At 39.6% G+C, this 17003-nt stretch overlaps 1 protein-coding gene across 1 annotated transcript in view; it reads left to right on the top strand.

The window, feature by feature from the left end:
• Positions 1–6074: 6074 nt before the first annotated feature.
• Positions 6075–17003, top strand: part of ipmkb (inositol polyphosphate multikinase b) — a 31201-nt gene continuing 20272 nt past the window's right edge. The window contains exon 1 of the mRNA XM_042397975.1: positions 6075–7456. Within this exon, the coding sequence (XP_042253909.1) occupies positions 7219–7456 (238 nt within the window). The 5' untranslated portion in view covers positions 6075–7218. The remainder of the gene's footprint in view (positions 7457–17003) is intronic.

Genomic DNA, 17003 nt, shown 5'->3' on the forward strand with positions numbered 1-17003 from the left:
GTTCATGGGAAACGTAGTTCATAACTCTCTGTTTGCGAGTCGTTTGAAAGTTTCCGTGTATTTTGGTTTCAAATGATCACCTTTAACATAGTAATGTGTCGACCACAATTTTTTTTAATTCAGTCTCATTCTCCAAAAAAAACAAACAGCATAATGACCACTTATTGTGTTGATTTCGAATACATGATTAATGTTGAGAAATTAGCCACTCTCATTTGTTATGATTTGCATTAATATCCACAAGTTTATTAACTTATTGTGCACTTCATACAGGCCTGTCTTAGTAAAAGTTCTTCAGTTGCTATTTTACATGCCTATTTCATTGTTGGTGCCTAAAAAATTATGGAAGTAGGTGAATACTGTCTCCCCCAAATCCCCGTATCTACCATTTATCCAATGAGAATACGTTTCTTTTTTCTATATAATATTTAACAGATTCGATCTGATGTTGATGGTATTATACACCAGCTGAAATCTGAACAGAGCATTATTTTTTGAGTGATGCATTGTTTTTCCCAAATGACTTGAATAAAATAGAATAAATGGCTACTCCTGCTATTAATTTTACTGGCCATATCTCTATTATTTTTTATTATCGTTGTTATTGTTATTATTGTTGTTACTATGCTTCTCTGTGTTTCTCTCTCCCCTCTCCCCTTACTTCTCTCTTTATCCCCAACCCAACTAGTCGAGTCAGATGGCCGCCCACCTAGAGCCCGGTTCTGCTTAAGGTTTCTTCCCGTTAAAGGGGAGTTTTTCCTTGCCGCTGTCACTAAGTTCTTCCTCATGGGGGAATTGTTGGGTCTCTGTAAATTAAGGAGTACGGTCTAAACCTGCTCTATATGAAAAGTGTCCTGAGATGACTTTTGTTATGAATAATGTTATAAATAAAATTGAATTGAATTGAATATACCCTACCACATACAGCCTACTTTATATGACAGCGAACCGTTATTGTTTTTTTTTTTTGTTGGTGTTTTTCAGATCATCCATCAGTTTCTTTACAATATGACAATATTATTTGTTTGACTCGATATTACATTGTCACTGCTGTAAATCGCAGATTGATTGCATATGAAGTCTGCACTGATTAACTCTGCGAAGATAATGCAATTTTGACAAAAAAGTAGACTTCATGTTCACACAAACCAATGGCTGGAAAAATACAGCATGCAAGTGTACATGATTTATAATTGAGGAACTAAAACTCGAGAAACACTGGGACTGTCTTTGCCAGTGCAGTTTTCCTTGTTTTCCATTAGGTGGTGTTGTTTACACAGATTGTTTCCATAGGCTAATGTCTGAAACAATAAATGAGAATCAGTCAAAGTACATTTTCTGATATTAATTTTCATTTCCTGGAGAGCGTAAGGGAGTGCTTTTACCCTGTCTACACTATCAACATGGAGTGATTATAATATTAGCATTAGTCCCTGGAAATGTGCGAGATACAAAATATTTCTGATACTAGCAAAAAAAAAAAGAAAGAAAAAAAAAGAATCACTTTCCAGAATGCACAAACTAACATCCAAAATCAAAGGACATCAACCAAGAGTCAGAGGACAGCCACAGAAAGATCAAGGAGAACATTTACATTCAAAGCTCAGACCACCTTTGAACAGAGCCTTCTAACAGAGCCCTCTAATCATAGCTGACCATGGCTATGACAGAAGTTTCATACTTTCAACAGAGTATGACAATTGAGCAAACGCCATCTGCTGACAAAGATCTGTGATGTGATTAAAAGCTCCAGAAAAACTTAACATGTGAACATGATGATGAAGATGATCTCTATGTCAAATGCAGAGAAACTTGTCCATGCCTTTATCTCCTAAAGACTGGACTACTGCAATGCGCTCTTCACAGGACTCCGTGACAGGAGCATCCAGAAGCTCCAGTACATTCAGAACAGTGCTGCCAGGATGCTGATGAGAGTGCGAAAATACAAACATATAACACCAATTCTGTTTTCATTGCACTGGCTCCCTGTCTCCTTCAGGATTGACAACAAAGTCCTGCTACTCACATACAAATCCATCAATGGGCATGTGCCTCCCTACCTACAGGAACTGATCATACCACAAACCTTCACCTGCACCCTCAGATCTGCCAGCAGCTTGCTCCTCTGTGCCCCCAGTACTAAGTTCTGTACCATGGGGGGTCGAGCCTTCTGCTTGGAATGTTATCAGAGCTACATCTCACCCTCCTTCTTGAAATGAGGTAAACAGAATTACCCCCATTATGTTACAGTATTATTTATCAGAATGAGCACTTGCACATATCTGATTGGCCAATGTGACACCTTAGTGGAGAAAAAAGTTGAGCCCGGTTCACTTTTTTTTGTCAGACGACCTGCATTTTTTTTGCAGGTTCTCTGTCTGTGTGAACACAGTGCACAGTGGTCTGATTGAAATAAATGACGAGCCTTCTTTTTTCAAGTAGTGCTAATGTTGTTCTGAACATCCAATGCTGCAAATCCATAGCATCTTTTGTTAGACCTTTCCTGTCTGGTAAATGTTCATGTCTTTCAACCTCCACATGAGTTTGTAATGCAGGCTCTTTTTTTTTCTTTTTTTCCAAATTTGTAGTCTACAAGCCCAAACTGAGGTGACATTATCAGGGCTATATCCCTGACTTGACAAAACCTCCACAGGACATATTACTGTGTGTACTACTACTGTTTCACAGGCTGAGTGAGTACTTCCAGTGACTGGTAAATTGACACATGTAAAATTCGTAGAATGCTGCTTTAACCCTCTACAAATTGAAATGAAGTGCTTGGTGGATTATAAGGTGAATTCATCAGTGGCTTTAATGATATATAAGAGATGTTAGAGCCCCTTACACTAGCACTTCACTGAAAGTCTTTGGTGTGTTTAGATATCTTGGCTGCTATTTTAAAATATTTTTTTGATTGTTTGCTTTTATTAATTCATACAGTTTCTTTGTTCTTAGTCACCACTATTTTCTCAGACCATCTCCATCTTGAGAAAGTTTGGCGAACTGTGAAAACATTTTATAACAGAGATAGAAATAATGTGCCAAGTTAAAATAGCAATACAGTCATGTCTATATTATGTAAGGCAGCATAAACACTATCATGTTGTTATGAACAAATCAGACTGGACAGAACTTCATGTCACTGGAAACAGTTTCAGTCTGTTTACTGATCCCAGTATCTGTGTTTATGGGACTTTGGCTCAATTAGAGTGATAGCATGAACTTTCCAACAGATAAGTGTAATTGTCAGTTTAATTAGGGACATGGACCCATTTGGAATCATGGGAATTAAGGAGAGGGAGGTTCTATATCTCAGGATGACAGACTTTCTCAGAATGGTTGATCTGATGTCAGATCACCACCAAATTTATTTCACATGCATGTAACTGATTAACTGGATTTGTTTTCCACAGAAGACTTACTAAGCAGCTATACAAAACAGAATTTCAGAGTCATGTTGTCAAATATCAAATATCCTACTGTTATCCATTAATTATTATGTCACTGAGGGTTATACTATTAGAAGAGGTTGTTATTATTCTGAAGTGATTTATAATTGTAGTTACATGCATCACAGCACACTTCAGTGAAAGTGTTTAAAGGAAAGACAAACCAGAGGCAGAAGGCCAAGGACATGTAAACTCTCTCACCTACAAATTGTATTCATATGCACGTAATTGGTAATAGATTTATTTTTATATGTTTTCATGCAGTGCTGCTGAATAATACAACACATCTCCTGGTGACTTCAAGAAATGAATTTGGCATAATCACTACATCTCATGTTTAGACTTGTTATTTTTATGAACATGAAATTGAAATTAGGTAAATAAGCCATTTCATAAAATTAGATACTAAGACAGTATAGTGGACACATTTCCTTCCTCAGCTGATGGAGGTAAATTTTAGTTTGTCTGGAGGTAGATAGATCTCAGTGCTGAACTGAAATTTGACAGGTAAAGTTCTGTTAAACTGTGTTGAGGTTCAAGATATCACTAGCTGAGATGTCCAACAGATGGACAACCTACACAGCTCATTTTTAACAAACTCAGCTAGCACATGGTGATGTGAAACTAGAGGCAGTTGTCCTTAAGCAAATATCATAGATTGGGAAGTGAGCATACAGTATCAGTTTATGTACAAAGGCGCTATTCTATAGACATGAAAGAGCCTTCTGTGTGGGGAACAAAGTTGTCAAATTTTGGTGTGGATGAAAAAAAAACACTGGATCAGCAGTATGTCTTTTCTGGGGACCCATTGTTCATCTGCGGCCCAAAATCCCTTTTGGGATTCCACTGCCATTTGAGGCCCAATGTCCCATGGATGATCCGGTGCCTTCTAGAGCTCAGTGAATTACTATGATTTCTAACAACCAACAAGCTTCCAACACTTACAGCTCATATTGGTCCCACAGTCTGCTGAAATACATCTCTCCTAAAAGGCTGCTGAGATACCACTGCCCCCCACCTCTCAAGGTCACGTCAAGTCATGTCTCAAGGCAAGGCAAGTTTATTTGCGTAGCACATTTCAACAACAAGGAAATTCAAAGTGCTTTACATAGGGCATAAAAGCCATCAAGAATAGCATCGGAATATAAAAGCAACATAAGGAAATATTAAAAGACATTTAAATACAATTAAAAAGTATTATATTGGAAATAAAAATAAGCTAAAATAGAATAAGACAGATAAAACAGGAAAGTTACAGTGCAGTATAAGATATTAATCAAAAGCCTCAAATTTGATTTAAAAAAGGCGGCAGCAAACAGAAAAGTCCTCAGCCTTTAAAAGAACTGTAAGTGAAGTGAATAAAAACTGAACACTGCTTCTCCATGTTTAGTTTTGACTCTGGCGACAGAAAGCAGACCTGTCCCTGATCACCTGACAGGTCTGGATGGTTCATAATGTAGCAGAAGATCAGAAATGTATTCTGGCCCTAAACCATTCAGCGCTTTATAAACCAATAGTAATATTTTAAATCAATTTGTCTAAAGCGTTCTATCTTCATCTGAGTTTCCACTGATGAGGTCCCATTCCCTGCTGGGTTGCCATATGTTTACCTCAGTGATATATCTTTGCAACTAAACATCTTCACAGAAACATCTGCACATTTTGACCTGTTAAACACAGGTGTCATTTTTACATGCCATACCAGGAAATTGCAGTAATGCCTGGTAGGAATGGGACACTTATGGAGTCATAATATGAATTATTCGTTCTACGGTTATACCTGTGCATTTCCTGTTAGTCGAGAAATCTGCTGTGAAAAGGGCCTATTGCATGCTGACTGAAATGATGACTGAAATTGTTGACATTGACACTTACAGGGAACAATGCAATAAAATTACATCTATGACCTTTCTGCTGTGTCAAGTCAAAAATGTCTACCATAAAAAAGGAGAAGATTCAGAAAAACTCATATTACTTACACCCAAAATGTCAGGATTGTGTTCAGGATCCCTTGCACTATTATTTTCTGCACATTTTATATTTCACATGTAATACTATCTATTTTTATGTTTTTGTAAATTGTGTAAAGCAAACACAGGTGGCAATGCAGGTGACACAGATGACGGCTTGATTACCAAATTATGTGATTATCCTAAAGAATACCTTGTGATGTCTGGAAATGTATAAAAAGTGGTTTTCAACACAGTATTCCTGTTTGGCTCCTGATGAAGGCGTAAGTCAAAACGTTGGGCTTTAATTCAGCACAGTGCTGTTTAAATAAAAAAGAAGTTGATGAAACGAACAAGTACTGTGTGCGGTCTTCCTCCAACATGTTTTTGGAAATTATTATATTGTTCCTAATTTCTTTTCCTTTGTTTCTTGTAATGATGCCCTTAATTTGATCATTTAAGTGTATCTGATCTCACAAGGTAGGACGAAATATTACAAATGAGTAGAATGGAAATACTGGACTGAACTGTCAAGGTAACTGAGGGCACACAATGCATCTCTATTAATCTCTATTTCACACATATACGCTCGCTGGGTCATGACATAAGCACTTTACAACAGTGGCAAACCCAAATCCCAAACCAATACAAGAGTGCTGAAAAGTGTTTGAAAAGGTATGTTTTGCGACAGTAATGGGAAGTGTCGCAAACGTGTAGGAGGCTTTGTGCGCTGTTCGTTACGTAGAGAGGTAACCGCCTACACTGACCTGGATATCTGTGGCTGAGGAGGACTCCACCGACCTCTTTTAATATCATGGATTTAAAGGCAACAATATGTCGGTTTTGTGCTCATCGTCAGTGGATAGGTCCCGGTTGTACGGCGTGTGTGATGTCCCGGTGCTTTGCGATATTGTGACGCGAGGAAGAAGGGCTTGTTTAGCAACTAAAGAGACAGTATCGATAAGTTAGCAATCAAAACCTGGACTGGATAGCTTCTGTATGCAAATTCGGTATTTAATTGTCTCCGTTCGCCCCGCCTGCTTCTGCATTTGCTGACTAGAACTGGATATCTCTCCTGACTGTGTCGTAACATCAACATTACTAAGAGACAACAGTATTTACTCCTCTGAAGCGAGGAAGTGCAGCTGCGTCAAGGTAGCTGAACTGCACGAACATAAGACCGGAGGTTGGATGATTTCCCTTCACAGTGAAGACGCCAAATATATAAGTTTTGATTTGAAATAACCATGTGTTGGGTCGTATTAGTTAGTAACTCTAAGAAAAGACGACAGCTGAGTTATTACTAGCAACAGCATTCTCAGTCTTTAGCATTACCGTGGAACGCTGCATTATCTATACGGCTCAGTCGGTTTTATTTTGGAATATGTGAACGGAAATAGGGCTTGGCTCTGCTGGTTTTGACACTGGTAGGAAGTGGGATGTGGCCAGGATGTATTTATGCTGCTGTTCAAGATATGAAAATCATTGAATTAGCGCTTGTTCGGGAGCTCTGCTTCACCGCCGTACACAGCGGGCGACACGACAGCGTGGTTGTCCGTCAATGTGCTGGTTGTCGTTGGTGGAAAACAGCGAACACTAGCGAGGCTGCTGTGCTGCTTTCATCTGGGTTGAACCATTTCCATGAAGGCTTCTCAACCTCACGCCCAAACAGTTTGTTGAATTTGTCTGCGGGGCTGCATTCTCTGCTTACGTAATAACAGTATGTGAATCGATACAGTCACATCATTTACTTTATTATTTTATATTTTTCTTGGACAAAGACTTTGTGCGTTTTTTGCCCCCTTTTAATTTAAAAAAAAATGTCAACAACTCAGCATCAAGTGATGATGGAGTCCTCTCTAGCTCTCGGCAGACTGGAACTGACCCCCAGCTCTGCCGCTGTTGGGGTCAGCCTGACCTCGCGGCTCCCCGGCGGCCCCCCCGCCAAAGAGAAGAGCGACCAGCGACCTCAGGGGCCACAGGTCCAGGCTCACCTGAACGGCTGCGTCCCGCTGTCACATCAGGTGGCGGGTCACAAGTATGGAGTGGATAAAGTGGGTAAGTAAACTGGACAAGACTTTTGTGACAGAAGCTTCTATCAGACCTCCTGTCGCAAAACATGACTTCCTTTGAATCTGGCAACTGAATGTGCGTTTGCTTATCACGCCTACAGATGACTGAACCCACCATTCAGTTTCTTATCTATATAAACACACAACCTTTAGCATACTGTTTGTTCCGTCCACCCATGGTGTGTAATTGGAAAGAGGTTGTGGGAACCTAAAAATGAATTATCAGTAAGCTCTACTGTATGATACATCTTGAACCAAACTGTGGGTGACAACTTATCAATTTAGAAAGTGTTTGTGCTCTACCAGATATGTGTGCTGTCAGCAAGAACACTTTTGGAGATTTTTTAAAAATGAAAATTCAGTGTGATGATTTTTTTTTCATAAATGAGGGAGCATGCATATGATGTAGGTTTCATGCAGCTGTGAATATGGGCTAGGTTATCTTACTCTGTCACTCTCAGTAACGATAACAATGTCACTACTTAATGTACACCAACTACCTCCTCCCGTATTAGTCCGTGCACTACATCTACAGCTCTTAATTTGTGCTCATCTGTGGATCAGTGGCTGTTGAATCCCTGCTCCATGCTCTTTCTCCAGTCTTCTCTCACGCACGCTCACGCTCGTGCGCACTGTACACCTGATGTTATCAAAGCCTCCATTCTCTGTTATCAGGTGAGATGTTGAGTTGAATTGATTGTGCATGATAAAGTTACAGTGCAGTCTCAGATGGATGAGTCATTGCTGGTCAGTCAGCTGCCTTGATGACTTCCCTGCAGTCAGTCAGGACAAAACTGTCCCTCCACAGAAATGTTTTGGCCGAGGTCTTCTCTTTTTTTAGCAACCTTTTAGCCTCCTCTGTAGTGTATGCATTGTTTTCTATTGTGTGAGCTAAATTTACTTTCTTTGCATTTGGTTCATCTGTATTTACTGTGTTTAATTACAGGCCTACCAGCACTTAAAATCAAGATTATGTGAACTAAGAAGTAGCTTGTTTATTTGTCTGAATTTTGGTATTTGCCATCCATGAGGTCAGGCTGTGGCTTTTGGTGTGGGAGGGAGTCAGAATACGTCTGTCTTCAGCATGGTGAACAGAGGGAATCAAACTCCAGAGTTCAGGTCCAAACATGCTTGGTGTATACAACCATTATATAACTTAGTTATTAAAAACTTATTAACAAATATGATGGTAGTATCCATTGTCATGCTGCATTTTCCGGCTCCACGGTTGGTGATCATGTCTTGTTCAGTGTGGTTCAAACAAAAATCCAGCTGTGTGTGTGAAAAGTGAACTCTGCTGGGTCTCAGGTGGCTTCCAACCAAACTCTGGTGCGGTTCGTTTGTGGTGTGAAAACAAAGTAGACCACAGGATTGTGTGTGTGATAGTTCTATGTTCTAGCATGAATTCAAAAGATGCACTACCAGTTAATCCATGTACTGATCATGAACTGTTAAAGAAGTGATCTGATTTAGCACTGCTGCTACTGTATATATTCATGTAAGATCATATGGTAACCACTGTAGCATAACCGCGTCAGCACATGAGTTTGGGGATTTTCCCCGACACATCAGAAAGTGAAAATCAGCTGAAGTGTAACCCACTTCTCTTGCTCAGTGACATCCCCTGGCCGGAGAAAAATGATGATAATAATAATAATGATAATAATAATAATAATAATAATGATGAGAGGAAGACAACCAGTGTGACAACATTTAATCAAGCCAGAAGTCATTTTTAAATCAACCTGTCTGTGTTTAACTTGGATAATTTTCACACTAGTTCAGTAACCGTTCAAAACATGCCTGTTCCGAGTGGGCAGATTTCTTATTATTTCTTGAGAACTATATATATATATATATCAATCAATTAAAATAAGGATTTGATACATTAAATAGTTTAAATCTAGACAGAAACTTCACCACTAAGACTAAAATGAGGTTGAACTGTATAAGCAGTTCATGGTCTTCCACTGGTTGATTCTGCTGCCAATTAAATTTGTCTGTGCTTCTATTGGCTTTTTTTTTTACTGCCTGCGTCTCTGTTTTTTCCTCCTGTGTGTGCGCTCGTTCTTCTCTCTCAGGCAGTTTTAATTGAGGGGGATTCATCACAGCCCAGAAGCCCCGCCCTCCTGTGCTGTGAAGGTGTTTGTACCAAAGTCCCCGCTGCACTCAGACACAGAGACGAGCAGCTTGCTGTTCACTTGTTTATTCGGAGTTTATTAAATGTGTCTCGTGTCCAAATAACTTCACACTCGACACCGCGCTTCCTTTGGCCCTCGGCAGTACACCTGCCAATTGTGGAGTTGAGTCTGAGCCTAGAAGCCCCGCCCCGCTGTGATGTGATGGTGTTTGTATCGCTGCACTCAGACATGGATTGAGTGGCTTGCTGTTCGCTTATTCATAGCTTATTAATATTAAACGTGTCGCATGTTTGAAATTACACCAAAAGAGCATGTGTCTCCACAGTAAACCACCTGTTGAGTGTTTGATGGTTGTTTATTTGTGCTTTAGAACATGACCACTGTGAAACAATCAGAAAATAACGTATTTCTGTCAATCACTAGCTTATATATTTATCATGCCACATGTCCAAATTGCCCCAAATTCAACACAGCACTCCGTTTTCTCCCCAGCGATGCACCTTCCAAGTGTGGAGTCGATGTGATGAACGGTTTAAGAGATGCGAAGGACACACAGACATACAGATAGAGATTCCTTCCTTTAATGGATAGATGAAGACAGTTTTGGTTTCAGCAGCTAACAGCAGCACTGACCTGCTGGAGGAAATCTCTCCATCTGTGACTGTTCGCTGTGGAGCAGAGCTGCAGAGCTGTGGTCCGCTGCTGCTCATCAGTGGACAAGTTCAGTAACGGTGCACGTGATACAAGCCCACAGAACATCTACGAGCGGAAAAGCATCCTCACAAGAGAACATTTCTGCTCTGTGTGCACAACTGTGGTCCCATGAGCACAGGGCTGTGACGAGCACAAGCTCAACCCTCCCCATGCGCCCGCAACTTCTCAACGCTCGCTCATCAGGCTGACTTTTGAGACTTTGGAGGCAGGGATAGAATAGATGGTGGCTGTTTGATCAGATTGGCTGTTTGGTTTTATCACTGACACAGTTGAAGACAACTGATAACTGCAGGAAAAGACAGCCGCAGAGTTAAAGAGCTGTGAAAGGTGAAGAGGATTTCTGTTTTTTGTGGCTGCCAGCAGCTCTTCCTCCCACAGACAGTCACAGACAGAGTCTCTCCAGCAGGTAAGTTCTGCTGTTAGCAGCTGTTAGCTGCTGAAGCTAAAACTGTCTCGATCAGTATATATTTGAAAATGAGTGCAAGCAGGCTAGGCGGTTTCACAGACTCTTCACACCCAAAGGTGGAGGCTGGGAGAGGTGGGCGTACCATCTAGGCTATATAAATATCATGATGTAGAGAACTCCCAAATGGTCCACTCCACGTCAGCATTGGCCCCGCCTTTTCAGGGATGATTTAAAACAAAAGATGATAGGTTGAGCCATTTTTATAATAGAGCACCTGAAGTACCTCAACTTGGGGTATCTGCTGATACAGAGTACTGACCATGAATGCAACTGATAGCGGAAACACAGAATTTAGTAATGACACTGACAAAGAAACTATATATAATGTGGTTCAGTCATGTCATGGTTGAGACCTGCATCCATACCAATCCTGTGTATTGGATCGGTGCATCTCTAGAGTAAAGATGGGAATCAAGAGTCACTTGAACTAGATTCTAATTGTCTAGTTACTCAAAATTGTTGGACTGCACCACTCTCAGTTCTTCTCCTCATGCCTGCCACTAATGAATTAGTTGATAGACAGAACTTTAATGTAAAATTGGCAAACATGCTCAGGCTTCAGCTTCTCAAATGTGGGTGTTAAACGAATTTCTTCTTAATGACCTTTAATAATGGAGACTGGATCTGAAGTGTCAAAGTTTAAGTTGAATTTATTTTCTTGTACAAGAAGGAGCGTTTCACAGTGCAACACACAAGTGGGGTTACATAGAAAAAGGCTCATCATAGAGCATTCACAGTTGGTTTATATATCTTACAAATGGGCGTTTCAGCTTTCTCTTGTTGCTTACAGACATATTCCACAGATAACGTCATGACATTTTCTCACTTCTCTAATTTGGTGGCCAGCTGAGGATCCTCAAATTAAGATGACACCCTTCTAACCTGTCTCTAACCTTTATTCCTTTCTGATTTCCTCTCAAGTATACAGTACTGGCCTCCAATTGTTAGCTTTACATGACTTTCATTTGGCATACACTTTTTTCAAAGCAACAAGTAAAATGACAGATCACAGCTTGAAATGTCTGTGGACCCCTGCATATGCTGTAAGATCCCCTAAATAAAGCAGTTTACTGTAGTCGGCTGTGGCTCAGGAGGTAGGGTGGGTCATCCACTAAATGGAAGATCAGTGGTTTGATCCCCATCTCCTCCAGACTGCATGTCAAAGTGTCCTTGGGCAACATACTGAACCTCAAATTGCTCCCGAAGGCTGTGCCTTTGAGTGTGTGTGTGTGAATGTCCTGATGATGCCATGGCAACCTCTGCCATCAGTGTATGAATGTGTGTGTGAATGGGTGAATGTTGATATGTAACCTAAAGTGGTCGGAAGACTAGAAGGGCACTATATAAATGCAGTCCATTTACCATTTTTACCATTTACCATTTTGCTTAACAGAAATTAAGCAATAAAATGTCATTTCCAGTACAATGATTCGTCAGAAAGTTTTTGTTAAAGGAATTGATAAAGAATCAAAATCATAAACCACATCAATAATCTGAATGTGTGCAATACTGGCAAGGTATCTCTATAATCCATGAATATTTCTGTGATGATGTTTTTGTCTGAATGTCTCCTCCCAAATGAAAGTAGAAAGAAGCATTCAGTGAAGCATTGTTACAGTATTTCTGACAGTAATGTTGAATGATCTTATCTTAGTTTCTCTCTGGGCTTGGTAATGACTAATCATTAACACAGGTTGCATCAGTTGAAGCTAACAGGCAGGAAAAAGTAGTATTGACACAGTATTGAGACTCAGCCAGCAGTAACTTTTAATCTCCACAAAGAGTGTGAACATGCTCTGGAATCCTGTTCAGCTTGTATTGCTGCTGCCTGAAAATGATCCTTCTCTCTTCTCCTCCCCCTGCTCTGTTTGAGCGAAGCAGGAAGCTCCAGCTCTGAAAAGTGAAGCCAATGCGAAGTGCCTTAAACCTGCACTCTAACTGCCAGCAGGGGGCAACTCCACTGGTTGCCAAAAGAAGCGTGATTGTATAGAAGTCTATGAGAAAATGACTCTACTTCTCACTTGATTTATTACTTCAGTAAACATTTTCCCAATAAGTTTATGGTCAATCGCTAGTTTTAAGTTTTCTTCAATACAGCATGATGTTCATTTTATAAATTACGGTCCCATTTAGAGTAAAATAGACGATAAAGCAGCGTATGCTTTAGTGCGTGGCTACCTTGTGATTGACAAGTCGCTGCCACGGCGACAATGTTGGCTACGTTCGTTACATATCATAACCCTAGATAAGGAGTATAGACGTAGCTGTCACTAGTTTAGTGTGTTTTCAGTTGATGAAAGTTAATTGTAAAATTTTACTAGGTTAAAAAAGTCTTGTTCAGTGTTTGGTTGTACTAAAACACCCTCTAAGGACTCAGATGTTTAGTTTTTCTGCTAAGTATATTTTGTCTTAAGCCTGTTTTTGCTAGCCAAAATTAACATTAGCATTATCACAGTTAACCATAGGCTGTAAATGCACTGTGCTAACCAAGCTAGCAGCTAACGCTAGCAGCTCCACCCTCTTGTCCAAATATGGTTAATTTCTGGCTCCAAAAATGGCAACGGCCAAAATGCCAAACTCAAGGCTTCAAACCAGTGGGTGACATCACCGTGGATACGTCCATTATTTTTTTTACAGTCTGGTTTACACAGGCCTACAGAGCAGTTCAACACAGTCTTGCTCTCTTTGAGCTGCCTGGCTTCACTGAGCCTAACGTCAGTGATCCAGTATCATGAAGCTGGTTATCAACTGGTTCTGTTAACTCTGGGTTTTTCCAGTCCAGCTCTGAGCACACTCATGTAAAAGAGGCAGTTCAAAAATACAAGCATTATCATTAGAATCATGAGCGGAGTACACAATACAAGATGAAACTCTGATAACTGTGGATAGGGCTGGGCGATATGGCAAAAAATATGATCACGATCATTTTTTCCATATTGATCATTATCGATATTTATCACAATATATAATTTGATAATGCTGCCAGTTTGAAGAGTATCCTGATAATAAAACCAGAGGGTTCATTAGTTGAACTTTAGAGTAGTAAACATTTAACTTTGCAAACATGCTTTATCTGTATAACCTACAATAACAAATTAGCTTGCCTCGTTAAAACGTTTTTATTCTTTTCCAGAGGACATCCTCTTCATTTACTTTGCGGTAGGAAATGGGCGTGTACTTTGATGTGCAAGCCAAAAACTGCAGACTGACTGGCTTGCTGTCGTGTTTATTTCTGCTGTGTGATAGGCTCTTAGATCTATCCATATCAAGTTAAAAATGTCCTTTATCATTGTAATCAACATTACTTTCACTGTTATCCCATATCGAGATCATTTTATTGCCCTGCTCTACCTGTGGAGAAATTAGGTATTTACAGAGTTAAAATACACACAATCTAATCACACATCTAGATTAGATAAGAGGCTGTAGAAACTGAAATAACATCCAAATATAAAAGTAATATAAGGTGTGAAAATGGTGTGAAAGTGGTCATATAAATAGATAGGTGTGAAAATGGTCTTATATGTCTTTTTAAATACATGTGGCATTTTCAACATGTTCAAGAGTATTTGGCTTTTTGTGACTCATGGTAAAAAAATCTATTCTGAATATGTGATACACATAAAAAGTAATGTAAGTCTGTTTCTGCCCCTAAAGTAGAGAGGATATTAGAGAGGGGAAAAGTAGTTAAAGGTTTACCTGACCTAAATATTGCTTTTATAAGTTACTGAGAGCCTTTTTTCTAATATAAGACAACAGTATGCATACATTTTAGTTTCAGTTATCATCACAAGTTGCCACACGTTATGAAATAAGAGTGTAAAGGCATTTACACTGTCAGGAATCCTGTCGGGAATGAAAGAAATGCAGCTATAATCTCCATTCATTATGTGCTTAAGATGTTGCTTTGCCACATTGTGCCCTCTGTCTTGGTCAGTGCTAATAAGCAGGTACACGTGTGGGCCGCTGCAAGCTGTGGTCATGGTCACAGTTTAGGCACAGCATGGCGTTCTCCAGAGTAGTGCTTAAGTGCTACTTTTACTTCCTACGAACATGGTTGGGTAAAATTTGTTCTTGTCTTATTGAGTCTGAAAAGAAAGAAAAACCACCATTATTTCATGATCTAGACTGACAAAAACATCTACTTTATTTTCTTAAAATGAGGCATTTTGTGATATTTCTTAGTGAAAGGTCAGATCAAAAATGATGTTGTCATGTACAATATGTTTTAACTTATTTTTACTGGAGTTAGACACATTGACTGATACTGTTTGGTCATGTTAGATGGACTCTATGCATTAAATTCTATTAGTGCAGTGATTACACTTTGCTCTACTGTACTTTGTGAAGGTTAGCCCACTTTTTGGGTGTTAGCTGTTGGACGTGAAGGACACGTATGGAGGTGTACCATGAAGTGAGTCCAAGTTAGTCTTTAGGTTACCTGGCTTCACACAGCCTAACACTGGTGATCCTGGATAACTAACATCACAAAGCTGGTTATTGATTAACTCAGCTAACTTGATTTTCCAGCTATGAGCCTGTTCACATGAAAGAGGCAGGGTTCTTAACTACAAGCCGATCACATGCACCATGAGTGGAATACTTTAGGTTCTAGCATGCTCCCTGTGGAAATCCATACACCATCTCCCCTGCAGGTGTGTGCACACTGTCATGTGTGTTCTTGTAATCATTTAAGTAATCAAAACTAATCAAATGAATCACATTTAACACCATACTTACTAACTCATGCATGAGCGTGCAAGAGGACTGTAGGACTTGCAAATGTTAGATACTTTTTGACAGTCATTTGTGAAAAGAGATGCACAGTTGGTGATCAGTGTGGAAGCAGTTCTTGCAAATTGCTTTTGTGAGATGGGCCCCTGGCCCCTAGCTGAAGCTCAAGTGTTAGATTTAATTGCTGAGATAATTAATAGTGTGTGCTGACTTCTTCTAATAAAAGGTTACAGTGGCTATACTTATTATTTGCACTGATCTGATTGGTCAATAGTTAACATGTTTTGATCGGGTGTTCTGATTTGAACCTGCTCTGGTGCTGGTTAGCCACAGCATAGGTTACCATGGTGATCTACCCCAGTTAATAGTGAGCCAACTTCATGATACCAGAAAACCCACAGACACCAAGCTAACTATTACAGACCCCTCAGATATATTTTAAATATTACATGTGCATCAGTGTGTGTGTGTTTATACTCAACTTGAAAAGCTATTTGATCATTTTTAATTGTGGGCCCTTTTAGATAACAAATGTTTTAAGATAAAACTATCACCTTGGGTTTAATAAGTTAGAAAAGGCCCAGTGGTTATGAAACTCAGTCAACACTGACTTGAAAACTGTTTCCATAGGAGCACTGTTCTGCACTGGTCTGCGTGAGCTCGGATCATAATGTAGTTATAGTGTCTGATGCAAGACAGAAAGGCAAAGGTGAAAGTCCGGCTTTGTGCAGACCTAACCTGTCCGCTGCTTCATATTGATTCTTCATGTTGAAGGCGGGGCATGACTCCAAGAGGTCTACCTGGAAGCTACAATTTTCAAAATAATTGCCAGTCAGTTCTGCATTAGATTCTAAAAGAACCTGCAAAGGATTGTTGGCTGTGGTTTGAATGATATGGGCTGGAAAACCAGTACTAATAACGTTTGATTTTAATAAACACATAACATTTGATAAGGATCCCTTTTAATTTGGTTCTTAAAGAATAATAATGAAGACATATTTTGAGCAGGACGTTTTTACAGCGTTGTATCAGCCTGCTGATTCATCAGTTACACTCTAGTACAGTGTTGTCAGAAGCAGTAGAAAAGATACAAAGATAAAACCCAACCCAAACTATAATTATCCTTTTACTGGTGACCAGTGCTGGTAATAAAATCTGTTAAATCATTTTTTTCTATATTTACAATTCAATTTAACTTAACTGTGCCATCATAAAAGTTCCTTATATTATATATCTAGATATGTAGGATAAACACAGACACTCCCATCACTTATTAGATATAGTTATATACATATAAAATACCAAGTTTTCATTCTGTCTCTTTCATGTCATCAATCAGGACTAGAGTCTCATCAGGTCAGCTGACTGTGTGTATGGTTTGTCACAAGTGACACCCACAGCGTGGTTAATTGACAAGCTGGTCAGCTGATGATCTCTCTTGCCCACTGACTGGCTGGAATGAGCAGGAAGTTGAATGA

This window comes from Thunnus maccoyii, chromosome 20 (genome assembly GCF_910596095.1).
Source record: "Thunnus maccoyii chromosome 20, fThuMac1.1, whole genome shotgun sequence".
In the NCBI taxonomy this organism is placed as follows: Eukaryota; Metazoa; Chordata; class Actinopteri; order Scombriformes; family Scombridae; genus Thunnus; species Thunnus maccoyii.